Source organism: Drosophila kikkawai, chromosome 2L, assembly GCF_030179895.1.
Source record: "Drosophila kikkawai strain 14028-0561.14 chromosome 2L, DkikHiC1v2, whole genome shotgun sequence".
Lineage (NCBI taxonomy): Eukaryota > Metazoa > Arthropoda > Insecta > Diptera > Drosophilidae > Drosophila > Drosophila kikkawai.
Window position 1 is genome coordinate 2,848,765 of NC_091728.1, and position 27,446 is coordinate 2,876,210.

At 37.8% G+C, this 27,446-nt stretch overlaps 1 protein-coding gene across 4 annotated transcripts; it reads right to left on the bottom strand.

The window, feature by feature from the left end:
* Nucleotides 1-8,994: 8,994 nt before the first annotated feature.
* On the bottom strand, nt 8,995-27,438 carry tim (timeless). Of its 4 annotated transcripts, none has more exons than XM_070284115.1 (15): nt 27,393-27,438; nt 25,521-25,716; nt 21,551-21,769; nt 19,803-21,417; nt 19,596-19,737; nt 18,685-19,193; nt 18,423-18,621; nt 18,227-18,354; nt 17,602-17,755; nt 17,395-17,547; nt 16,943-17,303; nt 16,297-16,549; nt 16,110-16,226; nt 10,766-11,170; nt 8,995-9,752 (listed from the first exon to the last, which is right to left on the bottom strand). In XM_070284115.1, exons 3-15 carry the CDS (start codon nt 21,645-21,647, stop codon nt 9,647-9,649), a joined length of 4,239 nt encoding a protein of 1,412 aa, XP_070140216.1. In that variant the 5' UTR covers nt 21,648-21,769; nt 25,521-25,716; nt 27,393-27,438; the 3' UTR covers nt 8,995-9,646. The 4 variants fall into 4 exon arrangements, with proteins under 4 accessions (XP_070140216.1, XP_070140210.1, XP_070140212.1 ...); XM_070284109.1 differs by lacking the exon at nt 27,393-27,438 and adding an exon at nt 26,237-26,378; XM_070284111.1 differs by lacking the exon at nt 27,393-27,438 and adding an exon at nt 26,338-26,356.
* Between the last annotated feature and the right edge of the window lie 8 nt (nt 27,439-27,446).

The following is a 27,446-nucleotide window of genomic DNA, read 5'->3' on the forward strand; positions in this document are numbered from 1 at the left end:
TCATTGGATCTAAAACAAACTGACTCAATAAGAGGTCTCGTAACGTAAATAACGTAAACTTAGGCTTAAGGATTAGATTTAGGAAAATGTCTTTCAATATTATCTCAGCCTGCAATTATATGACTTTGAAAATGAACTAATTTGATATCTTGTTGGGCACCTAAGGGGATGTAGAGCATTGGTTGTATAAGGGTGGAGCCTGAATGGACTTCACAGGTTGGGAGGGTTTAGATTGAGGCCAATAACATCGGAGCCTCATCTTCAATAGGTACACTTCCTTCGTCTGATTCATATTATTTACCATATCCCCAGCTAGAGTATCTCTGTCTACAATATTAGTTATGTAGCACCATTGTTCATGTCAACACAAAACCCACGCCCATTTTCCCTGAGCCTGCCGAGCAGAAAAAGTAGACAGAGCGTGTTGAGGTGGACAACGCTCGGTGAGTGTGTTTGTTACATAATTAATTGGCGCCCAAACGTTAAGGCCAGCCCGATGCCTGATTAGGCACCTGTCGTTTGACAGCCGAGCTTCCCGTTAATATTCAAACCATCCACTTCTAGTTTCCGTTTAGTATTTCAAATTCTGTCCTGGAATTGATGGCATCTGGATAGGTTCGGAGCCATACCGGAGGAAATGTAATACTTTTAACTGTTTTTTTCTATCAGTTCGGTAATAATCGAACATTATAGTTAAAAGAACATTCCAATTTGAGTAATTGATTCCTTGGAATTATAGTTCTGATTCAAAGTCGGTTCTATACCAGGATTTCAATATTCAAACACTACCTTCTTATCAGTTAGGATCGAGATTTTATCTGGCTGGATAGATTCGGCTAGTTACTCTTCTAATTGGTAAGACAAAATAAATTGATATTTATTTTACTACCCTTTATTTACATTCCGTTTACAACATTTGTACCTATTGAATGACACAACCAATTGCTATACTACCCAGGGTAAGACCTAAACTGCATTTCTCATTTATCGTATATCGTATTCATCTCGAACGACCAGTTTGTTTTCGTTATATCGTATCTTATCTTATCTTACCGTATCTCATTTCGTTTTTTTGTTTTATATTTCGAAAAGCGTCAAAAATGTTGACACACAGCAATGAAAATTTAGTAGATCTTCAGACTGATGAGTCTGCAAATTGCATCATCTGCAACGGACCAGTGTGTAATCTGGATTTACTTGAAGCCCGTTGCAAGCATTCTTTCCACAAGCTTTGCCTTGACAATTATAGCAAGAACAACGACAAATGCCCCAGGTGTGGCCAAACTTTCTCTCAACCCGAGGTAGGACCTCATTCGGCTCCTCTTAGTAGATCTCAGGGACACAAGGTACAGACACGTTCAGCGTCGCGAAATGCGGCAAAGCAAAACGGTGGTTCTGAGCAAAATTCACTGCAGGAAATTCGTAGCGAGGGTAACTCAGACTCGAGGGTGGTAACGGAAGATCACGTGGAAAAATTGATTCAGAAGTCAATGCAGACCTTCCAAGCTAACATGCTGCAGTCAGTTACAGAACAAATAACTTTGGCGTTCACACAATTGAATAGGTCCACATTTGCCAATAATGGACAAGGTGAGCCGCAGCGAGATTTCAGTCGAGACGGTTCCGATGCCAACTCAGATCGAAACAACATTCAACAGGCTAGGAATTCACCAGATTTTCGCAGTGATCGAAGTGATCTCTCTCTGGATCGACCAGACAGAATTTCGAATATTATATCCAATTGGCGTATTAAATTTAGTGGTTCAGCTAACGACATTGCTATAGAAGATTTTATTTACCGTGTCAATTGCCTCACTTCACAATGCCTGAACGGCAACTTTGAACTTCTCTCCCATTTTGCTAACTTACTGTTCGCAGGCCCTGCATTAGCCTTTTACTGGCGCGTTCATAGATCGGCAGATAACATGAATTGGAACTTGCTTTGCAGGCGTTTAAAGGAAAGATATCAAGATCAGAGATCTGATCGTGAGATTAAATGTGCCATGCGTAGACGCAAACAGGGTAACACGGAAAATTTTGATGACTTTTTGGATGCAATGCTTTCCATCGCAGATTCCCTTCGTGAACCAATGCAGGACAGTGAAATTGCGGTAGAAGTTCGTCATAATCTCAGACCGGAGATCAAGCACGAATTATTGCACATTGACACCCCAAACTTAGCAACATTGCGAAAGGAGTGTCACAGGCACGAAGAATTCTTTCTTAACACCCGAATGAAGCCCATTCAACGTTCGAACCCAAGCAAGCGTTTCGTTAACGCAATTCTGCAGGAAGAAGATTCAGAATCTCAGTCGGAGGAAGAACGTGAGGTCGAGGATGAAATTTGTGTAGTTAAGACGGCTGAGAAAATTAAGTGCTGGAACTGTGAGGAAACAGGCCACAGTTACCACAATTGCCTTAAACCTCGTCGTATTTTTTGTTATGGTTGTGGAACACCGGAGGTGTATAAGCCCAACTGTGCAAAATGTAATTCGGTTTCGGAAAACCCCAAGAAGGACATTCGTTACGCGAAGAAAACGGATGTCCGCCGCTAGCTTCGAAAATACCAACAGAACCAGATTTTGTGGCAAATGATGTTCATTCCATTTTGCCTACCTTTCAACCAGACATATCAGAAACCAAACCTTTTAACCCATACCATTTGCGGGTACAGGAGTACGCAAAGCGTAGATCCCAAATTTTGCAAGCTAATCCTGTTTATCGTCGCAAACAGCGATCTTCACGGCGAATTCGTAAATTTTGGACTCGTAAGCGATCATTAAATCGTTTTATGATTTCCTCAATCGCACAAAACAAAAGCGATATTCGGCCTTTTACAAACATAGAAATATTTGGTCAACCGTATTTAGCTCTCTTGGACAGTGGCGCCAACAAAAGCGTTATAGGTGGTGAGCTAGCAAAACAAATAATTTCAGCTAAGCCGTTTAATAAATTTAAATCGGTAGTGAGAACCGCTGATGGGCAATCGCAATATGTTGCAGGCACGATACACATTCCCCTGACTTATAACTCAATTAGTGACAACTTTGAATTCCTGATAGTACCTTCGATAAAGCATGAAGTTATATGCGGAATGGATTTTTGGCAAAATTTTGGCATTTCGATCAAGCAAACAGTTGCGATCAACGAAATTAACTGTGAACCGGAAGAACACTCGAATAATGTGAGATTGTCCGATTTACAAAAATCAAAATTGCAGAAAGTAATAGACTTTTTTCCATCATTCGAGAACGAGGGCTTAGGATTAACTAGGTTGTTAGAGCACAATATCGACACATCCAATGCAAAGCCAATAAAGCAACGATTCTATCCACTTTCACCAGCTAAAGAAAAACTTTTATGTGAAGAAATCGACCGCATGATTAAAATGGATGTCATCGAAGAGGCTCCTTCATCGCCTTGGTCTTCTCCAGTTATCTTGCACATCAAGCCTGGCAAGGTACGATTTTGTCTCGATGCAAGGAAATTGAATGCAGTCACGGTGAAGGACGCATACCCCATCCCTATAATGGATGGATTGCTGAGTCGACTTCCACCCGTACACTGCATATCCAAAATTGACCTCAAAGATGCCTTTTGGCAGATCTGTTTAGATCAAGAATCTCGTGCCAAAACTGCTTTTACCGTTCCGAATCGTCCGCTATATCAATTCAAGAGGATGCCTTTTGGATTGTCAAACGCTCCACAAACCATGTGCCGATTAATGGACTTGGTTATTCCCTATCAATTAAAATCGCATGTGTTAGTCTACCTCGATGACCTGCTTGTTTTGTCAAACAACTTCGAAGAACATCTTCTGCATTTATCCGAAGTAGCTACCCAATTGCGTAAGGCTGGATTAACAATAAACGTTCAGAAAAGTCAATTCTGCCTGAAAACTGTAGACTACCTTGGTTACCTGGTGGGTGAAGGTACTCTTCAAATAAATCCAAACAAAATCGCAGCCGTGAGCGAATTTCCGGTTCCGAAGACCCAAAAACAGCTCCGAAGATTTCTTGGTATGACTGGTTGGTACCAGCGGTTCATATCCAACTATTCCACAGTCATTTTCCATCTGACGGAACAACTACGTGGCAAAACACTAAGTTGGAACGATAATGCCCAAGAAGCTTTCGAAAACATCAAGGCCAAGTTATGCTCTGCTCCTTGCCTTGTTCATCCCAATTACGACAAACCATTCATTTTGCAGTGTGATGCTTCACTACATGGAGTGGGTGCAGTTCTAGCTCAATGCGACGATTCCGGTTGTGAGCGTCCCATAGCGTTCATGTCCAAAAAGCTAAACAAAGCCCAGCGTAACTATACAGTTACGGAACTCGAATGCATGGCTGTAGTGTTAGCAATTAAAAAGTTCAGAATGTACATTGACGGTCATAGCTTTAAGGTAGTAACCGATCACTCAAGTCTTCGATGGCTAATGAACCAATCGGATCTAAGCGGTAGATTGGCAAGATGGGCTATCAAGCTACAGGGTTTTTCTTTCCAAATCGAACATCGCAAAGGAACCGAAAATGTGGTGGCAGATGCTTTGTCTCGATCGTTCGAAGAGATTGACATCTCTGCAATAGACCTTGAAATTTATCCCGAAATTGACCTATCATCAAGCGCTTTTCAATCGGAAGAGTACTCCGCTCTCAGAGACAAATTCAAATCTCTGAAATCACCGGATTTCAAAGTCATAGATGAGTTCATCTATCATCGTGCAACGTTCCCCAATTCTTATGACGTTTCACCAGACGATTGCTGAAAACTTTTCGTTCCTGAGTCGTTGCGTCAAAGTGTAATTAGTTCGGCTCACGACCAACCAACATCTGCTCATTGTGGAATGGCCAAATGCCTAGAGCGTATCAGACGACGTTTCTATTGGCCAAACATGGTTATCAACGTTCGTGATTACATTCGAAATTGCGAAACATGCCAGACCACAAAATATCCTACCCATTCTTTAAAACCACCAATGGGAGCACAAGTGCAAAGTGAAAGGATATTCCAAAGACTTTATCTCGATTTTATAGGGCCATTTCCGCGCTCCAATTCCGGCAATATTGGAATATTGATTATTCTTGATCACTTTTCCAAATTCACCTTTCTAAAAGCAGTGAAAAAGTTTACGGCTAAAGTGGTCATCAATATATTGCGCGATGAAATATTTTCATGCTTTGGTGTACCCGAAACAGTCGTCAGTGATAACGGAACTCAATTTAAAAGCCGTGATTTCTCTGACTTCCTTTCGAAATATGGCGTTCGTCATATGTTTACTGGTGCCTATGCTCCACAATCCAACAGTGCTGAGAGAGTCAACCGTTCAATCAATGCTGCTTTAAGAGCATATATTCGCACCGACCAACGCGAATGGGACACATTTCTCAGTAGCATCAACTGCTCTCTTCGTAACTCGATTCACCAATCCATCGGTTTATCGCCTTATCATGTTGTTTTTGGTCAACACATGATGTCCCACGGTCATGACTACAAACTGCTGCGTAAACTAAACCTTCTTGCAGAAGGCGAAGTAAGCCTGACAAAAACTGACGAATTCCAAAGGATTCGTTCTAACATCGGCAAACATTTGAATAAGGCTTACGAGGCAAACCAAAAGTCTTACAATCTTCGAACAAGACCCCGTTCTTTTGAGGTTGGCCAAGAAGTAGTCAAAAGGAATTTTGTACTTAGCAACGCAGCAAAGGATTTTAATGCGAAACTCGCTCCTGTAGGTATCAAGGCCCGAGTGAAGGCAAGAATTGGACAGTCAATTTACCTCTTAGAGGACATGAACGGAAAGGAACTGGGTAGATTTCATGCCAAGGATATCTGGTGATTGCTCTTGATTCCTTTTTCAGCTTTTATTGTTAATCACAGGGACTAAAAATCAAAGCTGTGGTTGTGGGAATCGAGCCAGTGTGGCAACTCGATAAGTTTTATCGCCCACATTTTTCAAACAACCGGGCTGTTAAAGTTACGATCCTGCCAAATCGCTAATATGCGATAGGACCTAAAAAAGACCACAAAAATTCGCGAACAGGATTTTTGCAAGCCACGGTCACATTGGATCCCCTCACTTCCGTTCTCTTTCTCACAAGGCGTCCCCGAGTTCGGATTAATTTTTGTCGATCCTAAATCCGCAAGCATCGTGTCGATCCGACAGTATTTGTTAAAGCGAATCATACCCATATTAAGTAAATTTAGTGCTCTAACGTATATTGGTAAGCTTGTGTGAATAATCGATCGCCGGAGTGCTAATTTTGCCTTTTCAAAACAGCGTCAGCCGTATCGGCAGAGTCGTCCAAGCGACCGGCATTGTTTTTGCCAGCAATTGCCCACCACGTGAGGTGGCAGTCATTTGTGGCATTCATCGTTGGCATTGTCTGTGGCTTCTCAGCGGGATCAACGCCACGTGTCATCGGAGCATTCGCACGCACAGCGTGGGGCTGCGCTTCCCATTTCGGCGGCCATACACGTGCCGATTGCGGTGATCCTCGATTTGGATTTTCTTTACCGCCTCGCTAACGTGTCACCGTTCCCTCACACGGCGCGCATATTGGATCGCCGTTCCCTCACACGGTGCACATATTGGATCACCGTGCTTTTCTTCGGCGCACCTATTGGATCGCCGTGTGTCTTTTTCGTGGCCACATCGTTCTTTGCCACATCGCCGTGCATCTTTGCCACATCGCGTGCGCTCTGCCGCATCCACACCTTGGCGGGCTGGTCTCGTTCCGCTCACGCCTCACGCAAGGGATTGCGGCCATCCCTGTCGCACATAGTGCGTGTCATCTTCATCAGCGCGAACGACGGAAGTAGCATTACATATCCGTATTGAGAGCTGGTGGCTGATCCGGCCCACACTCTGCTCCAGGAGCGGATAAACATGAATGATAGTGTCTAAAATATAATTAATTTTGCATATAGGAGCTTTTGATTTAAGAATTCGTACTTATAAACCTTTTCGGTCGTAATTTAGCAATTTTTTTTGGGAGATTTGGCAATTATAATATCGTTTTGTCCCTCAAATAACTTAAAACACATACAGCTACACATCACCAGTCATCAGGCCTGCTGACGTCGATGGAGAAAGCGTGAGTACGGCCTAGCCGCAAAACAACAAAATAAAACTGAACCCATCCTTATAATTTCGCCAAGATTTCTGAAATAGTTTGCACATCTTAATTAATTAATTGATTCAAAAGAATATTAATAAGTTAATCTATTTAATGTAAAGTAAAAAAGGAAAAAGCGTTCTTTCTTATCTTAAATTTTATTTCCTTTCATTGGATCTAAAACAAACTGACTCAATAAGAGGTCTCGTAACGTAAATAACGTAAACTTAGGCTTAAGGATTAGATTTAGGAAAATGTCTTTCAATATTATCTCAGCCTGCAATTATATGACTTTGAAAATGAACTAATTTGATATCTTGTTGGGCACCTAAGGGGATGTAGAGCATTGGTTGTATAAGGGTGGAGCCTGAATGGACTTCACAGGTTGGGAGGGTTTAGATTGAGGCCAATAACATCGGAGCCTCATCTTCAATAGGTACACTTCCTTCGTCTGATTCATATTATTTACCATATCCCCAGCTAGAGTATCTCTGTCTACAATATTAGTTATGTAGCACCATTGTTCATGTCAACACAAAACCCACGCCCATTTTCCCTGAGCCTGCCGAGCAGAAAAAGTAGACAGAGCGTGTTGAGGTGGACAACGCTCGGTGAGTGTGTTTGTTACAATTTTAAACCCCACTCTTGCCTTAAATCTTTTTAAAAATATAGTGCAAAACCACTTAATTAATATGCTCACAACCTTAGTCAATAAAAATACTCCCCTAAAAGTTATAACCAATTAATAAAGCCACAAAAATGAGGAAATAAATGAGACACCCCAAAAATACAAACGGAACTAAGCATTGACCATAATAAGCCATTTCCGAACTGGTTCCCTCTGGCGGAATGAATCACTTGGCTGCACAGCCTCCATTCTGTGATTCTGCCACTCTTTTAAGCCAAAGAACTCGTGGCCATCGATGGGTTTTCCTTTTTTCTTCTTTTGGCGGAGAGTGGAAGTCTCGAGAGCTTGGACTGTCGTCTGTCGTCTTGGCCATGTTGCAATTAACTGGCCAAACTAAGCAGCAATTGGCCACAATTATTATTATTATTTCTTGTACGAACAGTGGTAGTACTATGCTACGCCGCCGATTGTTGTGCCCGTCGCATTTTGGTAATTGTTTTAGCCATGTTTTGCCATTTATGTATGGGCCAGACCAAGACCGAATATGTGACTGGGACTGTCTTGTATGTTTTTTGCTGCACTTAAGAAATAATTATGCTTAAAAAAAATATCTAAAAAATTTTAAGAATTCAAGGTTGAACATTTTTTATAAATAAAAATATAAGGGAACTTTTAAGTATATTTTTTTTTTAAGAAAAAATCATTAAACAATATAAAGAAAATAATTTAAAGTCCCATTTTTGATTTGAAGGAATTATAAGTGACTTTATTTTTATTATTAATATATTTATTCTGAAATAATTTGCCTAAAAAAATATCTAAAAAATTCAGAACAGTTCAAGGTAGTAAATATTTTACAAATAAATTATCAAAAGAACTTAAAAGTATTTATTTTTAGAGCATAAAGCTTAAATTAATATCCAGCATATATATATTATTATCTTATAAATTATATAATTCCTTAGCGTGTATATTTTTTTCTATTTCAATATTTATTTGCTGCATTTGTTCCTCAGTTCGTAGTGGCTACCGTTTTTTATTTTTTTATTGGCCATGCGTGGCGTCGCCTCCCTCCTCCCCCGGAAAAATCCGCCTGACGACCTCCCCCGCTCCAAAAGATCGGCCAGATGACCTTAATTCGCTGTGGCCATAGCTCGTTTATCTTTTGGCTCCGCCAATTTGCTGCACATTTATTCACATCGTGGATTTGCACCCAAAAGTCGTCGAGTCCGAAGTCAAAGACAGAGATTTGTGGCTTTTTGGCTACAGAGAAAGCTTTATTTTTTTCAATTCAGGCTAAGCATAACTTATGACTAGGGATAAACGTACAGATACAATACGGTTTTGTATTTATTCTAAATCGTGTAAATAGATATATATATCTATATCTGTGGGAGTGTGTGTATATATATTTGCACTATTTCAACCAGGAACTGCCCATTTATACATGTACAAAGTATATTTCATTTTTCTATGATTTTTTTTTGCAAGTGTACAAGAATCCAATTGAAAACTAAGGTTAACTTAGGTGTAACTAATGAAGCCTCTTATGTATACTATATAACTTCTGCTTAACTTAGAGTTTAATTTTTATTTTGTTTATTTATTTTATTTATTAGAATTGTGGCTTTACTCATTTATAAAGCACTTTTCTTTCATTTTGCTAATTAATCAGGTATTTTTTTGCAGAAGTTTGCATATAAAGAGGTCTTTCAAAAAATATACAAACCACTCGGGGGTGGGGTTTTCTTTTAGCAGGTGTAACTTGCCTGCTTTTTAGTGTGTGTGCTTTAAGGTTTATTAAAGCTTAAGGTACAATTCATTACAGGTAAAGGTTTGGGGCCTCACTCAAAGCTCCTCTCTCTCTCTCTCCCTTTCTCTGGGTTCTGGGTTCTGGGACTCAATGGTAATGGGGCACCCGGAACTCGTTCCGTTCGTGTCGCTCATCCTCATCGCTTACATACATGCGGGTCAGGTCGGAGGCCACCGAGACATTGTCGTTGCTGCTGCAATGGAGCCAATGAGCCAAAAGTGGAAACATGAGCAACACACACATTAAATTACCCACCAAAAAAAAAAAAAACAAAGAAATCTATATAAAAAGTCCTAACCATTTTCAGTTGCAAATGTCTGGAAAATTGAATAATTGCTTGCCATAAATTTATGTGAGACACTGTTCAGGTATGTTTGGCAGGCAGATCCCAACCCCCCAAATTTCCAAAACACAAAAAACATATATTGACAGAATGACGTTCTGTCAATGGCTTCGCCTGCTGCTGTCATTTTGCGCAATCTGTCTAATTGTCAATTAGCCTCGCCTTTTGCCTGAATTTTCAATCTCAACTCACTTGTCTGGGGATTTTCTGGCCATTTTCGATGGACAGATGCCACTGGTTGGCAGGAAAAATAATTATATCAATAAATAAATACGAAATAGTTTATAAATCTCTAGAATTTTTGGGTCACAAATTGAATTAAAATATAAATAGGGGAAGCTATGTCAACAATTCAGCCATCTCTTAATTTTTAACATTTTTAATTATTATTAATTATTATTAAGTTGTAAGCCTTTCTTTTTGGGCGAATTGTCTTGAAGAAATTTGTCAAAAGAACATTGTTTTCCACAGCATTCTTAATAAGTATTTGGTAAAGAGGGGATTATAACCCAAATGCACAGCATCGGGGTTTATAAATCCAAAAGCTTAAAGAAATTCCATATATTAAATATTCAAAAAATCTATCCAAACAATATTTTCTCTATGCTCTTTAAAGGTAAGAATACTATATAGAAATTGAGCAAAATGTAAGCTAGAAAATATTGCATTGAAGAAATCTATTAAATCTCTCTCTCTGTTTCAGCGTGAAGCTCAACTAATATTTGAAATTACATATTCCAAAATATTAAAAAAAAAACAGAAAACTAAACCAAAATAAAACCAAAAATTATTTATCAAAATTAACCATAGTGCGACTTCTTAAATGTGCGTCCTTGAAATCGCTTCCTTGTAATCGCACTCACTTGATCAACTCTTTTTCTTTTTCGTACACTGACGCCACCATGGCACTGTACTCTTGGTCCAAATTGTTGGCCCGCGAGAAGTGCTGGCCGGTGACCTCCAGGCGTTCGAAAGATGACTTCATGGCCGCATCCACATCCATGTCGAGACCGGTACCGGCTCCCCCAGAGCCCACTGTGCCAGTGCTCATCAGTGCCACCAGGGAGAGGGAGGAGACGGTGCCTCCACAGCCCGAACTGCTGCTGTTCTCATTGTGGCTTCCCATGAAGCTGTTCATCATTCCCAGTCTGCCCATCGTGTTGGTGGGATTGACGGTACTCATTGAGGTGCTGCCCGCCTGGGAGGTGGCGGCACTTATGGATTTTCCAAGTCCTTCGTCTTCTAAGGTGGCTGTGGATGAGGGTAAGCTGCAAGATAGGGAATAGAATGGGGGAATGTCAATTTTAGGTGTACTATTTTATAGGTAAAATAATTTATATATCATAAAGAAAATATAGAGAACATTTTTGCTATTAAATATAGTATTTTAACATGACCGATATATGTGCAATAAATCGATTTTCTGTTTTACAACACTTTTCCTTTGGATATAGTTTCCCTCTTAAGCTAAAATCTCCCATTCTTTTCCTAATAAAACCCCAAAATATCTTTAAACTTATTTATATCCCTTCCCTTTTCAAAGTCACCTCACACCGCGATCGTTGCCCAATTAACCCTTTTGCCACTCAACTCCATATATAGATTCTCACATTTTACGCCCTGAAGTGGCGAGCTAACAAAAATTGAAATGACTCAGCAAGACTCAAAAGCTGCTACTAGTGCTAAAGTTTTTCCTCAACTTGTTTATTTAATAATTAAAATGATTTATGAGCCTGATTGATGTGGTGGTCCAACCCAAGAGCAATAGGTGTCCATGTTCTGGCTGCATGTTGCACTTATTACAGCAGCCGAAAAGCCAGAGAACAAGCAGGGCAATAATACCAAAATGTTAGCCAAATGGAAATAATAAAAAAATATATATAAACTGAAGCCAAACCCCAAAACGAAGTGGGTACCCAAAGAAGGTCGTCAATTGAAGCTGGGAAAACCGAAATATATATTGGTTAGTGGTCTTCTGCCACGATTGTTGCTGCTGTTCACTTGGTGTTGGCTGCTGTTGTCTGACAGATTGCAGACTCAAAACACGGCCCACGGGCCACTCTGAAAAGTGCAACTCAACTCGGCTTGACTTGGGCTTCCTTGTGGGCTGGCCATTGACTAGCAACAACACCCAAAGAAATAGCAACAAAAAAATATGAGAAAAATGTCAAATTCAATTTTCGCCAGGCGTCTAAGTAAATTACTTTGGAAAATTGCCTTTTGTCAACGCCCACGCCTCTAGGGAAAAAATGTAAAAAAATATTTATACTATATATTCATGGATAAAGGCCAACTTTGGAGCGTGCCCACATTTTGTGTTAATTTGCCTAAGCTTTTAGAAGTGTGTTTTGCAATTATCTGAAGTATCTGTGAGATACTTTTACTCTTGCAGTAAAGAGGGAGAAAAAAGATACGAGTTTTTTGAGAGCAGATTTATTCTAGAAATAAATTAAATAGATTTTAAAGATGATAAGAAAGTTTGTGAATGTTATTTTTAGACAAGAACTTGGAAATATTATATAATTTATGTATTAGATTTATTCTAATGTTAAATAAATATTTTTTTTTTTGAAAATTAAAAGAAAATTCGAGTAGTTTATTTTTTTAGCTTAGAATTAGAAGATAAATATTATATTATTAAAATACAATTTCTGAACTTTTTAAATTTTTATTTAGAGAAAATATTTTAACGGTAACTTTACAATTGTATAGATTTTTTTATTCTTTAATTATATATTTTTTTTTAGATCTAAAACTTCTTAGAATTTATATACCTTTCTACTCAAGGTTTTAAAAACTAATTATAATATACTATATAATTTATAATATAATAATAATTTTTTTTAAATATTTTGTTTAATTTATAAAGAAAAATACTGTTCAAAAAATATTTTTTCAATTAAAAACCATTTTTTAAAGCCTTAAAAATATCTAAAAAATTCAAATGATGCTGTTTATATAATTGAATAAATATTAAAACACTTTCTTTAAAATTTCCATTTAAATATTTAATAATTTCTATGTTTTTTTAGCTTGTAAATTGCTCTATCTTCCTAAGCTCTTCAACAAAAAAATAAAAAAAAGAAGGTGACTTCATCCTTAATGATCTAAGCCAACTATTTAGTCAGCAGTTTAGTTGGTTAGCTTTTAGCTACATTTTTTATATAAAAACTGTCGTCGCACCGACAAAAGAACTTGTTTTCCTGGCTGCTGCACTCTGGGACTTACGCACTGCCTTTTGGACCCAGAGGCCCCGCTGACCGTAGTTGGAGTTTCGGAGATCGCGTAACTTTTGACTTTTACTTTCCACGCTTAAAAAATAAAAACAAATACTAAACACCGCAAGAAAAAAATAAAACAGTAACAGCCTCTGTAAACTCTTAAAAAAAACTCGTTTGACAAAAAAAGGCAGAGGCAGCCGGGGCTTCATCTTGCAGCAAACAATAAATAAAAATATCAACAAGAATATTTCACAGGCCGGCACACAGGTATATGTAAATTTTGTACAGACTTCAACTGGTTCAGTGTTTGCCTGTTTAAAGATTCTCTAAAAAAAATTCTCAGGGGTTCAGAGACACAGACCGTCCTCTAAGGATGCAATTGTGAGATGATTGTAAGCCTTGGCTAAATGTCAACCTCTGAAGCTGTAATTAATGGCAGCTCAGCTTGTGTTTTTGTATTTCTAATTACTTGAAACAATGGGCAATCATTTGGCGGCTTTTTTAAGTTAATTTTTAATGTAATTTAGGCTTGATTTTGCCCTAAAAGTCTGCTTAATTAATTGATTGACTGCGGGCAGCTGCGATTTAATCGCGGCGACAATTTATGCAATTTATTTATGTAGTGTGCTAGTGTGTGCTTGCCACTGTCCAGGTCCGGGGTATCTATCAGATACAAATGTCTCTGCCGGTGTCTTAGTCTGTGAGTCGTTGAGTCTTTGAGTATTTTTTCGCCCGCTGCGCGTGCTAATCGCGATGACTTCATTTCGTGTTGCTCTTGATGTTGCAGCAGTTGTTGCAGTTGCTGCTGCGGCTGCTGTTGGATTTTTATTGGCTGCGCTGACAGAGGTCAGGCCCATGTATCTTGTGGATAGCATTGATCGACGGATAGCTTGTGGCGGCAACCCGGCCAACTTGTCGAAGGTGTAAATGATTCTTTTAAAGGAAAATTTGCAGTATTTTAGGGCGAGGCAAAGGAGTGGAAAGAGGTTTGGTGGAAATGAAAAAGGGAGGTTTGGTTTTGGGAAGCTTAAAAAATATATAAAATTAACTTATAAGAAATAAAATTAGCAAATTAAGCCTAAGAAAATTGTCAGGAAAATGTTAAAATATTATAATAATTTTGTAAAATATATATTATAATTTCTAAAAAAATTTTAACACAGTTAACTAACTAATTTAAAGCCTAAAAGTGTCTAAAGACATTTATTATTTACCCCAATTAAATATAATTTAATTTAGTTTCATTTAATTGGCCTCAAAAATTACCAATTTAAATTTAAACAATTAAATTTTACACCTAAACGAAACCCTCTATATATTTTAATATCAAAACCCTAATAAAAAATCCCCATCAAGTAATTGAAAATCAAACTTAATTATTCTTATTTTTATAGCCATAAACTGGGTCTGCCTTTAATGGTTACGATATCAATCAGCAAACACTCCAAATTGCAACTCAAATTAAATAGCCGAAATTAGCATAGGCTTTAGCCTTCATTTGGGATTTATACCCAAGGCGTGTTCTCCAGCGGAACCAATATACTTCACCTTATCCTCTACCATCGCTCTATGTCCAACTATTTATCGCCAATCTAACTCTGGCTTGGTGTAACAACAAAATGCCATACATAAAAAGTCATAAACCCCGAAATGCAAAATGTTGCTGTTCAACATGACCGCGCTTTGGAATCAGAATTGGATTTGGAATTGGAATTGGAATCGGAATCGTAAGGAGCAGCAGTTGTCCACCAAACAGCAGCGGGTCGTCGGTTCGTGTGGGGTCTCCAGACGAGAGACAGAGACGGTAGAAGGTTGAATGGGTGGTGACGGGAGGCGGAAGAGGTAGACGAGGAGTCGGACCAAAAATAATACGGACACATATGGCCAAAGCGGATGAGATACACATACTCTATATGCATCTAGATAGATTGCCAGACAGCGGTTAAGATGCACAGGTAAAAAAATAGGGTATTACTTGGGATGAACTTTTTTTTTACACTAAATTTTTAGAAGAATATATGTTTATTTTTTGGATTGTTATTCAAAATTATATTTAAAAATTATTAATATGTTTATTTTGAAGGATGAAAAGTGGTACATTTTCAAGATGAATATTTGTTTATTTTCAAGATAAATATTGGTTCATTTTACTCAGGAACATTTAATCATTTTTTGTAGGAATTTCTATCTAATCTCGGACTAACATTTATTTTTGTATTTAAATAAATTGTAAATAATATATTTTTTAAATGAACTATTGTTTATTTTTGGAATGTTTGATTATTTTCAGAATGAATTAATGAATTTTCCGTATAGAATTTGATTTATTTTCTTGATGAACTTTAAAATATTTTTTAATAAACCAAAATAAAGCATTGGTTTTATTGGACGAACTTTGGGTCATTATTCAGAAGCTAATTAGTTAATTTTTAGAATAAACAAAATTTTAAATATTACATAATAAAATTCTCTAAAAAAAATGTATAATGAATTTTCCCATATTTTTAGGTTTTTAAATTTTATTATTTAAAAAACCCCCTTATATTCCCCCAGTGTATCCAGTTCTAAAGGGGAAGGCTACACTCCAACTGGACGACGTAGTGGGCCTCCGCCTGAGACACAATGGCCAAAACGGAGCTGACATTTAGTGTGCAACTGGCGACAACAACTGTCAACACACGAAAGTAAATGTACGAGTGCCGCTGGGGGCCGCAAAGTTCATAAATCGCAGTGCAAACTTTTGGATTTAGCAGTTTTTCAGATTGCAGCAGTCTCGTACCAACTGTAATTTTCCGCCAGCAGTTTATGCAGTTTTCGCAGAGAGAGAGCAGAGCTCGCGCTTCGTGTTAACAATATGTTCCAAGAGCCTTAACGGCTGCCGTGTGCCATAAATCTGAAGATTTTTGGCATTGTCTCGGCTGAGTTAAGGTTGGGCTAGGTCGCCCCGTTGGGTCTGGATATGGATGCAATGTGGAAATGCACTTACCAATCGCTGGGATCAGCAGAGACTGGACCCGAGCCGGAGCCCGAGCGCTGATTGCATTTACTGCGCATGACCAACTGCAGCCAGTTGGGTATAGGCGGCGTGGGATCGGGCGTGTATCTATAAAAAATCAGGTGGATTTGGTTAGTAAAATAAACAAATTAAATATAATTAATAATATTTTCCTCACCTGATTATCGAATTACTGTGCTTGGTCTTGGGCACCGCAAAGATCTCAGTTGGCGGCGGCGTTGATTCCATGGCATGGGCCTTCTCCACTGCAGCATCCACCTCGGGTATCAGGGCCAGCTCTTCTGGCTCTCCCAGATCCACATCCAGACTGCTCACCGAGCTCAGGGAGTTCCTGGGTCCAGTGTGATGATACCTGGCCGGACTCGCGGCTGTGGCATCCTCCAGGTCGCTGCTGTCGAACTTGAGTTGCACTATAAGAGCCCAGAAGGAGGAGAAGGAGAGAGGCACACAGCATATCGAGATACACCGACGGACACACGATGAGAATGGGAATGGAATGGAGATTCAGGTTTCGGATTCAGATACGGGGCGAGATTTCCATGATCAAAAATTCACACAGAGAAAGAGGTGCGTACAAAAAAAATGAGGAAGGTTTAGAAAATTTTTCTAAAATTAATATTTAATAAGGATATCCAAATAAATTAGCTTCTTAATTTTAAATTCAGAATAGTTAAAATATTTATTTTAAAAATAAAATCAAATAAACCTTTCCCTCTCTTTAATATTTGTTTTCACCTTTTTGGAAAGACATGACAAAGATTTTTGCTTAGGTGTTTTGCATGTGTGGGATGAAGTTAACTCACGTTTATCCAAAGGTCCCAGCTTCTTGGCCAAACCATACATGGTCTCCGGTGTCCAATAGTCTGGTATTCTGGCAAAGATTGAACCCGCATCCGCCGGCAATTGGATGCCCAACTTGTGCAGGAGCAATACAAAGGGCTGATACAACATCGTCGTACTCTGTTCATTGTTCCACTGAACTACGGGAATGGATTTCTGTTTGCAAATGCAATGATAGGCCACAGGTTCCATGATGTGATCTCCTTCGGGTATCTTAAGGCCACTCTTAAGGGTCAGCTTGATGAAGCAGCACTCGAGGAGGATCTTTTGAAGCCAGACAAGGTGCTGGGATTTGTGCTCTTTGATGATTAAGTCGAGAAGGATCTGAAAAGGGGGGAGATGTTATAAGAAAATATTTTAAAATAATATATAATAATATAAATAAAATATAGTTTAAATCCCAAGGAAAACCCACCTGTACATCATCCGAGGGCTTGCCATAGGCACACTCTTTGAGCTCTATTCCAGACTCTGTGGTGGCCGAAGTTGGTGTAGTAAGTAAAGTCCTTTGGTACTCGGCATCTTCGAATTTCATCAGATCATCGTACTCCAACAGGGTTATAATGTCCTATAGACAATAATTTAATTAATAAATATTTAATAAATATTAAACTCTGCTTACCTGCTGCAATAGTTGCTGTATTATAGAGATCCTGGTCTTCAGTTTGTTGCCATTGTTACTGAATAGCTTTACAATTTTACCCACAATATCATTGTTCTTCTTACTTTGCACATAATACCAATACAGTGTGTCCATTTCCTCCTGAGACCAAGAGCTAATAGTAAAATTAATGAATAAATTATATAATATAAAATTAGATATCGATATTTAAAGAAACATTTAAATATTTCTACCAAACTAACTAACTTATTTATATAAATTTTTTTGCAAATAAAATAGGTTTGTAGGGGTTGCATTTTTATACAAAATTTGGTTATTAAGCTTTTGAAAATTATAAACATACATTTTTAATATATTTGTTAGTAATTGTTATTCCCAATTTAATAAAATTAAAAAGATAATTACATTTAAAGTCCAGTTTCCTTGAATTATTTAAAGTAAACCTAAGTAAGGGCTTCAGAAATAATTCTAAAATAAAACACTAAATGCCGCACCTAAATGCTCCACCATTATTAATTACGTTTTCTTTGTTTATTAAACCTTAAAAACCTAGTTTTTTTTAACTTAAATAAAACAGGGCGTATACGTAATATATTGCTCATACGTAAAGCATCTTAATCCTTACCAAATGGTATGCTCCTGATTGTGTTCTTTGGTCATTTCCGTCAAAGAAGTGGTAGGAATGGTCAACGGTGACTTTGGGGGAGTATTCATGAACTTGTGAATGACATATTCGATGAGATCCGACCAATCCTGTCAAGAAAAATAATATAAATAAGATGTTTTTAAGGGAATTTGTTTACTTTTCTATGAAAACTTACATCACACAATTCATAGTCGGCCTCCCAAATTCTTGAATAGGTTTTCAATATAATGGGTTGAAACAGAACACCAATCTGTCCCAGATCACCGCCTATATGATGCATCATGGTGAAAATGCAATCATTGACAAACTCCCCATTATTGTTAAAGTCCTCCAGCAAGATTCCATAATAGTGCATTACCTCCAAAGTGGCAAATCTGCGGAAAATATATTATTTATAAAATATATAAATTATTTATTTAAATCCTAAAAAAACCCACTGTGATATATGCTCCGATAGACGTATGCTTTGACCTCCTCCCAACTTGGCTGAACTGTCTAGGATCAGCAGGAGTATGTGATTGGTCACCACCAAGTCCTGCAGATACTGCTTGGAGTGAATGCTGGGATTAAAGCGTCTCAGGAGCAGCACAAACAGACACCTCAAATCGGACATTTCGCTTATTTGCAGCTGCAGCTGTCTCAAATGGGCTCGATCGTCTTCATTCAAATGGGTAACCTTATTGTAGGTATCTATGGCTTGAAGGAACTCCCTTATGGCCGTTACCACCAAATGCATTCGCCTCAAGTAGGGTTTGAGGTCGCTACCCTCCTGGCGAGCATTCAGTTCCAATTGTTCACACAAAGTCACACCCTCGTAGGTCAGGTAACTGAGGACATCGTAGGTGAGTATGGTGTCGATGTGCTCCATGTCCAGCTCCAATTGGGCGGCAAACTTTAGGAAGTATGTGACCAGCCAGAAAAAGTGAGATGTATCTATGGGCACCTTCTGAGGGCAATGTAATGGGATTAGTTTTGTGAAGTATTTTAGGGGTTTATTAAATTTTATTTCATTAAAATTGTTTACTTAAAAAAATTAAAAATTAATAAATTAAATTATTATAATTTAAAAGAGCAGATATATAACTCTATTTTGAAAATTTCAAGCGAATATTACACTGTTTAAAATAAAATTAAAATCGAAAATAATTTAAAAAGTTAAACTTCTGATAATTAAAAACAATATATTCTACATTTCTTGTACTTTTGTTATAAAAATACTTTAAAATCTTGATAAATATTCATAATTTCACCTTGTTCTGAATCATTTGTAGGTTTTTATAAACAAAAAAATATAAAAAATAAGTCTTAGGCATTTCCTAAAAAAACATCTCCAAGAAGTATCACCTACCGCATTGGACAGCAGCTGGCTGTGCAGCTCCTCCACCAGATAATTATAGCCTTTAAGCAGGAAATCCACTGTAAACTCTTTCAAAAGATTGGATATATCCTCATCGGTGGGCGTGTGCTGAACCAGACCCTTCATATTGATGCTAAATTAATAAAACAATTATTAAAATATTTAATTAAAAAACTATAAATTATATTCCCCACTCACAGACTACTCTTGCTCCTCTTGACCAGCTTCTTGCGTCGCAGCTCCTTTTTGTCTTGCGGCGACATAATCGTTCTGGGCTTGTTCCTGGGCTTTGTGTTGCACGGCGGCTTCTGATGGGCAGGCTTGCCCTGCGGGCCATCGTCATCGTTACTGGAGGTGGAGATGGATTCCTGGTTCTCCACCTGAGTGCCATAGCCGCAGTCCGAGAGCTCCGATTGCGAGGAGGGACACTCCCGCTTCTGAGGGCAGCACTTGCCCTTGGTCAACTGCAGTTGACCGGCATGGGGGGACTTCTGGCCCAGCTTCACAGCCGATACATGGCTCGAGTAGGAGGACTCGTTGTACTGATGCATCTGATCCCGAGCCTGGGCCGAGGTGGAGGCTCTTACAGGCAGCGGTGGCGGCGGCTTGAAGGGTTCATTCATGGCACTGGTGTCCATGTTTGTGGTAGTGTTGTTGACATTGTCAGCTGGTTGTTGTTGTTGTTGTGGTTGTTGTTGGGTTAGGTTCAAGGGCTCCGAGTCGCGTGCCATTCGCAAATACTTCTCCTCCTCTAGCTCCTCCTCATCTTCCTCCTCGTCATCCTCCTCCTCATCATCTTGCCTCAGCATCTGCTGATGCTGATCATCATAATCACCATCATCCATGGACTCCCCGGCGGGTTGTGATTGTTCCGGTGAACCAGGAAGTTCACTGGTTATATCGCTGGCCTCCTCTGAGCCATCAGGCTTGTCCGCTGGTACTCTGGCCATGGCATTCTGATATTCCTGACCCTTGCGGCTCACCTCCTGCAAGGTGGCCTCGGTGCCCTCACGCTTGTTGCCCATCCCACGGCCATTGCTGCCATTGTCCGAGGAATCCGAAGTGGGATCGGACGTGAGCATGGGACTGGAGTCTCCGCTACCCTGCTTGGGCGGTGAGGTGTTGCTCTCATTGTCTTCGGAGCTCTCCGAGAGCGAGGCCTCGAACCAGAGATTGAGCAGCTTCTGCAAGGTGCTCACATGCTGATCCTTGTAGATCAAGGCTATCAACTGCACCATGGTCACGCCCCAGAAGGCTCGTTGAGGACAGGTCATTAGATACAGGAGGAGCTTGTCTATGCTTTGGATAAACAGATTCCACAGGATGGTATTCTGCATGGAGATGCCATGCGGACCACTGGACTGCATCATGGGCATCACGCAATGGGCATGAGTCTCTGGTATGTGTAGGATATTCCTCAGGAGCAGCAAACAATTATTTATTTGATCGCATTTGTGCGGCGATAGCTTGGGGTCCGACTCCAGGATGTGCTTCATATACTCCACCACGCTCTTGGTGCTTTTGGCCTCGGTGAAGGCCTCCTTGCTGGTGTAGAGGAGCTTGTTTAGCTCGAAGATGGTGTGGCGACCCACATCTGTTCGGTACATCACATCCACAGAGAAAAGACATTCCACGGGGACCGTCAGATTGACCAGGATGCGGATGACTGAGTCTAACACAGCATCATCCTTGGCATTCTCCAGGAGCGGTATCAAATCCGATCTCACATTCTGCCCGAAGCCAATGGCACGGCGAAAGGTGCGCAGCGTTTGGTCTTCATAGGTTAGCTTGTAGTTGATCTCCTCCAGAATCGCTGGGGAAATAGCAAAAAAAATTGTTTTTAATTTATGGTTTATCATTGGATTTGAATGTCTTATTATTATTATTAATTATTATTATTATTTCATTTATTTTTAATTAATTTAATCAATTACTAATCAACTCACCCAACGCATTTGGGTTGACCACATAAGTGTCACCCTCCAGGGAGCCCAAGGAGGAGAAGGCGCTGTACAACTGCGGCGTTGCTAGTAACCAGTCCATAACCGGTTTGATTTTTACTCTTTATAATTTTGATTATTCCAAATGTGATGCTTGAGCTGCCTACCTCTGCTCATTGTTGTTGGCAAACATCAAAAGATTTCCTTGACAATTAAGCGCAGGATCTGTAAAGAAAATTGTTGAAAAATGTTTTAATAAATCTAAGAATATAAAAAGCTAATAAAAATAAGAAACAAAAGAGCAAAAAAAACTTTTTAATTAATTTTAAATAAATATTCAAATGTTGAAAACTATTTTAGCAGAGTTAAAATTATCTATCTATCTTTATTTAATAAAAAACCTTCCTAAAACCTTTAAAATATTTTTAGAAAAAAATAATAAGTATATTTAATACTTTTATATAAGAAATCTAAAACCTTTTCTTCTATAACAAAACACAACTAATTATAGAACTCAAACAAAATCCCCGTAAAAGGTCACTCAACCCTTTGTCTATAATTAAAAGCCTTGCTCATCGTAACTCATCCCTGAGACTATGCCAAAAATAGCTATCACCCAATTACTGCTGTCCAGTGCAGAAATATTTAATTATACAATCAAAAAGTGAGCCACCACACGTCGTTTGCTGTTCCATAAATAAACGCAATCGCAAACAAAAGCGGAACAAAAGCCTCGACCAACCACATTGCATGTGACCATTGCAAGGGCGCAGTCCATGCAATGTGCAGCATTTGCAGGATGAAAGCCGAATCCGCATCAGACTCCCATTTAAAGTCACACACGTGCCCCGGCAGCGTGTCTTTATCCCATTTACCACCCGCTGATCCAAGAATCTCAGAACACACCCCCAAAAAAATAAAATGTCAGCCTACGAGACGAGCCCCGAAAAAAATATAAAAAAATTCCCAGAAGCCACACTTTTCACGGGCAGGTAAAAAAATGTGGGTTAACCCAAACCCAAGACCAGCCTTCATCACGTAACCAACCAAGCTTGCACCGGGTGAGAGAGCCACGACGGCACCCGCCTGGCGCATGTGACTGACTTGGCAGACACACAAACCCGGCGACTGATTGTGTAAACAGCGCAGTTGGAGGACAAAGGAAGTGGCAGTAGCAGAAGCAACAATTTCTACAACAACAACAGGAAAAACAATATGAAAAAATAAGAGAAATTGGAGGGAAATAGGAGGGAAAATATTGGGAAAAACAGCAAGAATTTTAGAAACAATTAAGGATTATTTAAAGTCAATATCAAATTAATCTGAGAAAACAACATTATTAAAATGTATATAAATATCATAGAAATATTAGAAAGCAATAAATTAATTAATAATAAATTTAATTAATTAATAATAAATAAAAACAAAATATCAAAAAGGTATTTATTGCTTGAAATGAAATAGAAACACAAGAAAATAAATCCAAGCAGCGAAATCGGTAAAACTTTAAATTCATATCGGAGATTTATCAACTATATCGATATTTTAACATTAAATTCGATCGTCTGTGATATTTATATTATAAAATGATATATTATTGTATTATATTATGATACTTTTTCGTAAGATATTAAGCTTAATAATTTTTTCAAAAGCGAAATCGGAATTTTCCTTTCGATATAAATATGTACCACATATGGATACAATCCTCAATAAAGGCAACAAGTTTAACCGAATAAATTTTACATCAACAATAGCTTTTCTTAGTCACAATGTGGCAGCAACAATATCCTTTAACTTCCAATAACCCACAATATATATGCCACGACTCGACGACCCCCTGCTGCGATATTTATAGAGCCTCCATTAAGATGGCTGAATGGCGTCGCAGCAGGTCCTGGGCCTTTTGTGTGGCTTCCTTCGTTCCTTACACTTTGCTGACTTTGAAACGTTTCCGCCGGTAAATTCAACAGGTTGCCGTTGCAGTTTATATTTTTGTCAACAAAAGCCTCAACCTGGCAGACACAAAGTGTGCAGCCAGCTTTTGGGCGGGCACGTTTAATGGAGAACAAATAAATAGCAATGGAAAGTTTTTGAAGGGAAACCAAAAGAAAATGGGGTCAAAATAAATACTAGATGGAATAAAATATTTAAAAAAAAATGTTTGAATAATAAAAATGAATTATATAGATTTTACTTTATATTATTTAAGTACTATTTGAAAAAAATGGTATTAAAAAATATATTAAAATGAATTAAGTCCAAGAAACTCGACTTTAAAAGAGGTCTATACTTAAGGGGGTCTTCTCATTCAAAAGCCGTTTTTTGGACGCTTTTTAAAAAAATTCTTATTTGAAAACGCAAAGAATAATTGAAAACTTTTTTTATTTATTGTATTCAAAAATGTTCAAAGTAACTAAAAAAGTTGTTCTTGCCTCGATACGAGGGTTGTTCAAAGAGTAATGAGACTTCAAACTTGGTGGTCGAAAAAAAAGGTGTCGTCCTGGCGGCCACGATTCAGGGTCTCCAGAGCGTCCGAAATGAAAAATAAAAACGGGGTTATAATCAGAATTGATGTCATTTTCGGGTGACGGAACAGATTTTTTTTAAAATTTTTTTAAACAAAATGGCGGTCATTAAAAAAAAAAATTTCGATTTCGGGCTTTTTTTTTTGTAGTTTAGTGTAAAAAAAAAAATAGAAAAAAAAATTAAAAAAAAATCTGTTCCGTCACCCGAGAATGGTGACAATTCTGCGTCGACTCCACTTTGTTTCATGAAAATCGGTTCAGTTGAACTGGAGATATCATGGCCGCCAGTTCGAAAAACGTGGTTTCGAGATAAACGCGTTTGAAGTTTGAAAAAAGCTCATTTTGCGAAGAACTTGCTTCACAAAAAAGGCTGTATCTTCTAAAGTATTTCGAATTTCTAAAAATCCTTTTGGGGACATATACACACCATCCCAAGCTATAAATAAATGCAAAAAAAAAAAAAATCGAAAAAAAAAGTTGCCCAATGAGAAGACCCCCTTAAAGAATGTATAAATAAATTATTTAAAAAAAATATAGATCTAATTTAACACCTAAAAAACCAACAATTTCTTAGTTTATTTAAAAAACTAAGCCTCAAAAAACATTTTATAACTTAAATAACTTCCCAAAACTAAATAAATCTAACTAAATTAAACCCTCCACTCCAGCATAATCATATTTTAATCCACTAAAAACCATTTTATATAGAACTTTTTGTGGCAACCTCAATACCATTTCCGCTGACTTGGTTATGAAATCAAAGACAGAACAAAACTTACATAAAAAACACAAAGCTGCCAACACTACAAAATGATATGCGCATTGAAAATTTAGTCGGTTTTTTTTTATTTTGCCAGCGAGAAGGTTTTTCATTCTTTCGCAAAAAAGGGAAAATTCATTGAGGCAATTCCTCGAGCACTAAAAAAAATTCAAAAATTAGCATATGAAACGGAAAGCGAAGATAGATTTTAGCAAAAAGAATAAATATTTAAGAACAGAAAAAATGTGCGTGTAATTTGCAATGCCAATTTGAATAGAAAACTGAAAGCTGATTGATCAACATCTGCGTCCTGTCGTTAGCAGAAGGACTTGGGGGGTGTTTTCCGGATTTTCTGTGATTTTCTTGTAACCTGCATTTGACAGGAAATTCCTCGAAGGCCAAGCCTCCTTTCTGTTCAGTTCAGTGACTGCAATTTACATAAGAGTTGTGCGAGGGGTTGAATGGCAGGTACAAAATGAAGGGGAAAAACCCTTTGAATTTTAATTTAATTTTTTACAATTTAAATTGTAAAGAAAAATATTTAAATTTCAGCGCCTAAGCAAAAGCTGATTTAGCTTTTTAAAGCTTTGTATGAGTTTTAAAGCATAAAAGGGGTTAATTATATTCTGACTGTGCTAGGTCGTGTTTTTTGAGAGAGTTTAAAAATTCTCAGGGGTTTTTCTCTTACCTAGTTGTTGTTTTATTATTGTTGCACTTTAATGATCGTTACACTGTGATGTTTATTTGAAGTTATTTTAAGTTTAATTAAAAACTTTAAGTTCGCAATTTTCGTCAATTGTTTATATTGGTTTCTATGAGCTTTTCTTTAAGCACTTGTTGGGTTTCTTTGTAGACTTGTGCTAGTTTTGGTGTTTTATTTATATCTGTAAATATTTTTAAATTTATTAATATAATTTTGATAATAATAGTAATTTAGTAAGTATTTTAAAATTAATTTAATATACATGAAATAATATGTAACTTTTCAAAACACTTTTCTCTTTGCTCTCTTATTTTATTTTTGATGTTTAATTATCGATTTTTTATACTCATTAATTTTTTATTTAATTTGAATTTATTATTCACTTAATTTTTATTTATTTGTTGTCGCTCTTGTTCTATCTTTATTAGCATTTTCTTTCATTAAATCTGACTTACATAAAATGCCAAAACAACAATAACAAGTAGTTTGCACTCTTTTATATTATTTCAAAAACCACTGAGAGAAAAAGAGCAGGAGCAATGTTGAGCTATGAATCACTAAAGAGACACTCTCACAATTGCAATTTATTGCAATTTTTTCAATTACCAACATTAAGCACTTAATTCTTTTTAATTTTTTTTTTTTTAATTCATTTATAAATATTTCCACAGATTATTGACTTTATTTTTAATTTTATTTACCAATTTATAGTTTATTCTCTGAAGTTTGAGTTTTATTTATAAGAGAGTTATTCAGTTAAGAGTTGAAATAATAATTTATATTTTTAATCCGCTCAACGAACCGCTTTCTAGGAACGCACAATGCTGAATGCGAGCTGGGTTCTGGCACGATAACCCAAGTCAGATACAAATGCATCTCACAGATACGTGCACACACTGAGAGAAAAGACACCCACACACACAGGGGGGCAACGTGAGATGCCACAAGTGTTCGCTTTGTGTGTTCGTGAGAGCGGATTCTCGCTGGCTCGCCGCTCGCGAAACCTCACGTGTAGCGGCAACGTGCCGCACGTTTATTTCGCCCGCCGACCCAGCGAGTGTTCGATAACCATGAATAACCAGCGCCGGAGGAAAACACGGAGAACACTCTGGGAAACAAACGGCAACAGTCAGTCGGAGCTATAAGGTGGCACTGGGAAAAATAAGGTGTAGGTAACCAAAAAGGGTTGATATTGTAGATGTAAAATGGTTTCATTGAATAAAAATAAAGAAATCAATTGAGCTAATAATATTCTCCTGATTGATTTCCTCAAAAATGAAATTTGTAATTTTTTAAAATTTCTTTAATAAATATTAAATATATTTTTTTAATATTTAAAAATTATTATAATACCCTTTTCAAAAAAAAAATTATAAAAAATATATCTTCCATCAAAGAATTTTATAGAAGAAATTTATTTTATTAACTATAAAACATTTTTTAAGACCTTTTTATAATAACAAAAAATTACAAAATAATACATCAAATATATATGATTAATTTAATGCATATTATATACACTTATCTCTGTACTACATATTAAAATTCTCAATTTAGCTCATTGATTTCTCTCAGTGCAGTCCTAAGCGTTTCTCCTTAGCTACAAAAAAAAACACAAATTCTTGCCACCGAATTGATTCGTTCGTAGGCTTCGTCAGGGTGACTTTTGCTCGGCTCTGACTGCCGCAGATGATGATGATGATGTCGCTCCTAGGCTGCTGTTGTTGTTGCCCATCCGTTGCCTAATCCTTTTCAAGAATCGAGCCGAAGGGAATCAACAGTTGGCAGCGGGCACACGCGGCGTATACGCATTGAGCGGTGTATATTACAAATATAGTATAGTATTTATACAAGTACTTCTCTCGCTGGTAGAACAACAAGCACGTCAACACCGAATCGCGGCTGCAAATC

Excerpts from the sequence above, each read along its gene's own strand:
- tim (XM_070284115.1), bottom strand. The coding sequence starts at position 21,647 with ATGGACTGGTTACTAGCAACGCCGCAGTTGTACAGCGCCTTCTCCTCC. Across the intron at positions 17,756-18,226 it reads AATCAGGAGCATACCATTTG|CTCTTGGTCTCAGGAGGAAA; the intron begins GTAAGGATTAAG and ends TTTTACTATTAG. Across the intron at positions 11,171-16,109 it reads TCTGCTGATCCCAGCGATTG|CTTACCCTCATCCACAGCCA; the intron begins GTAAGTGCATTT and ends CCTATCTTGCAG.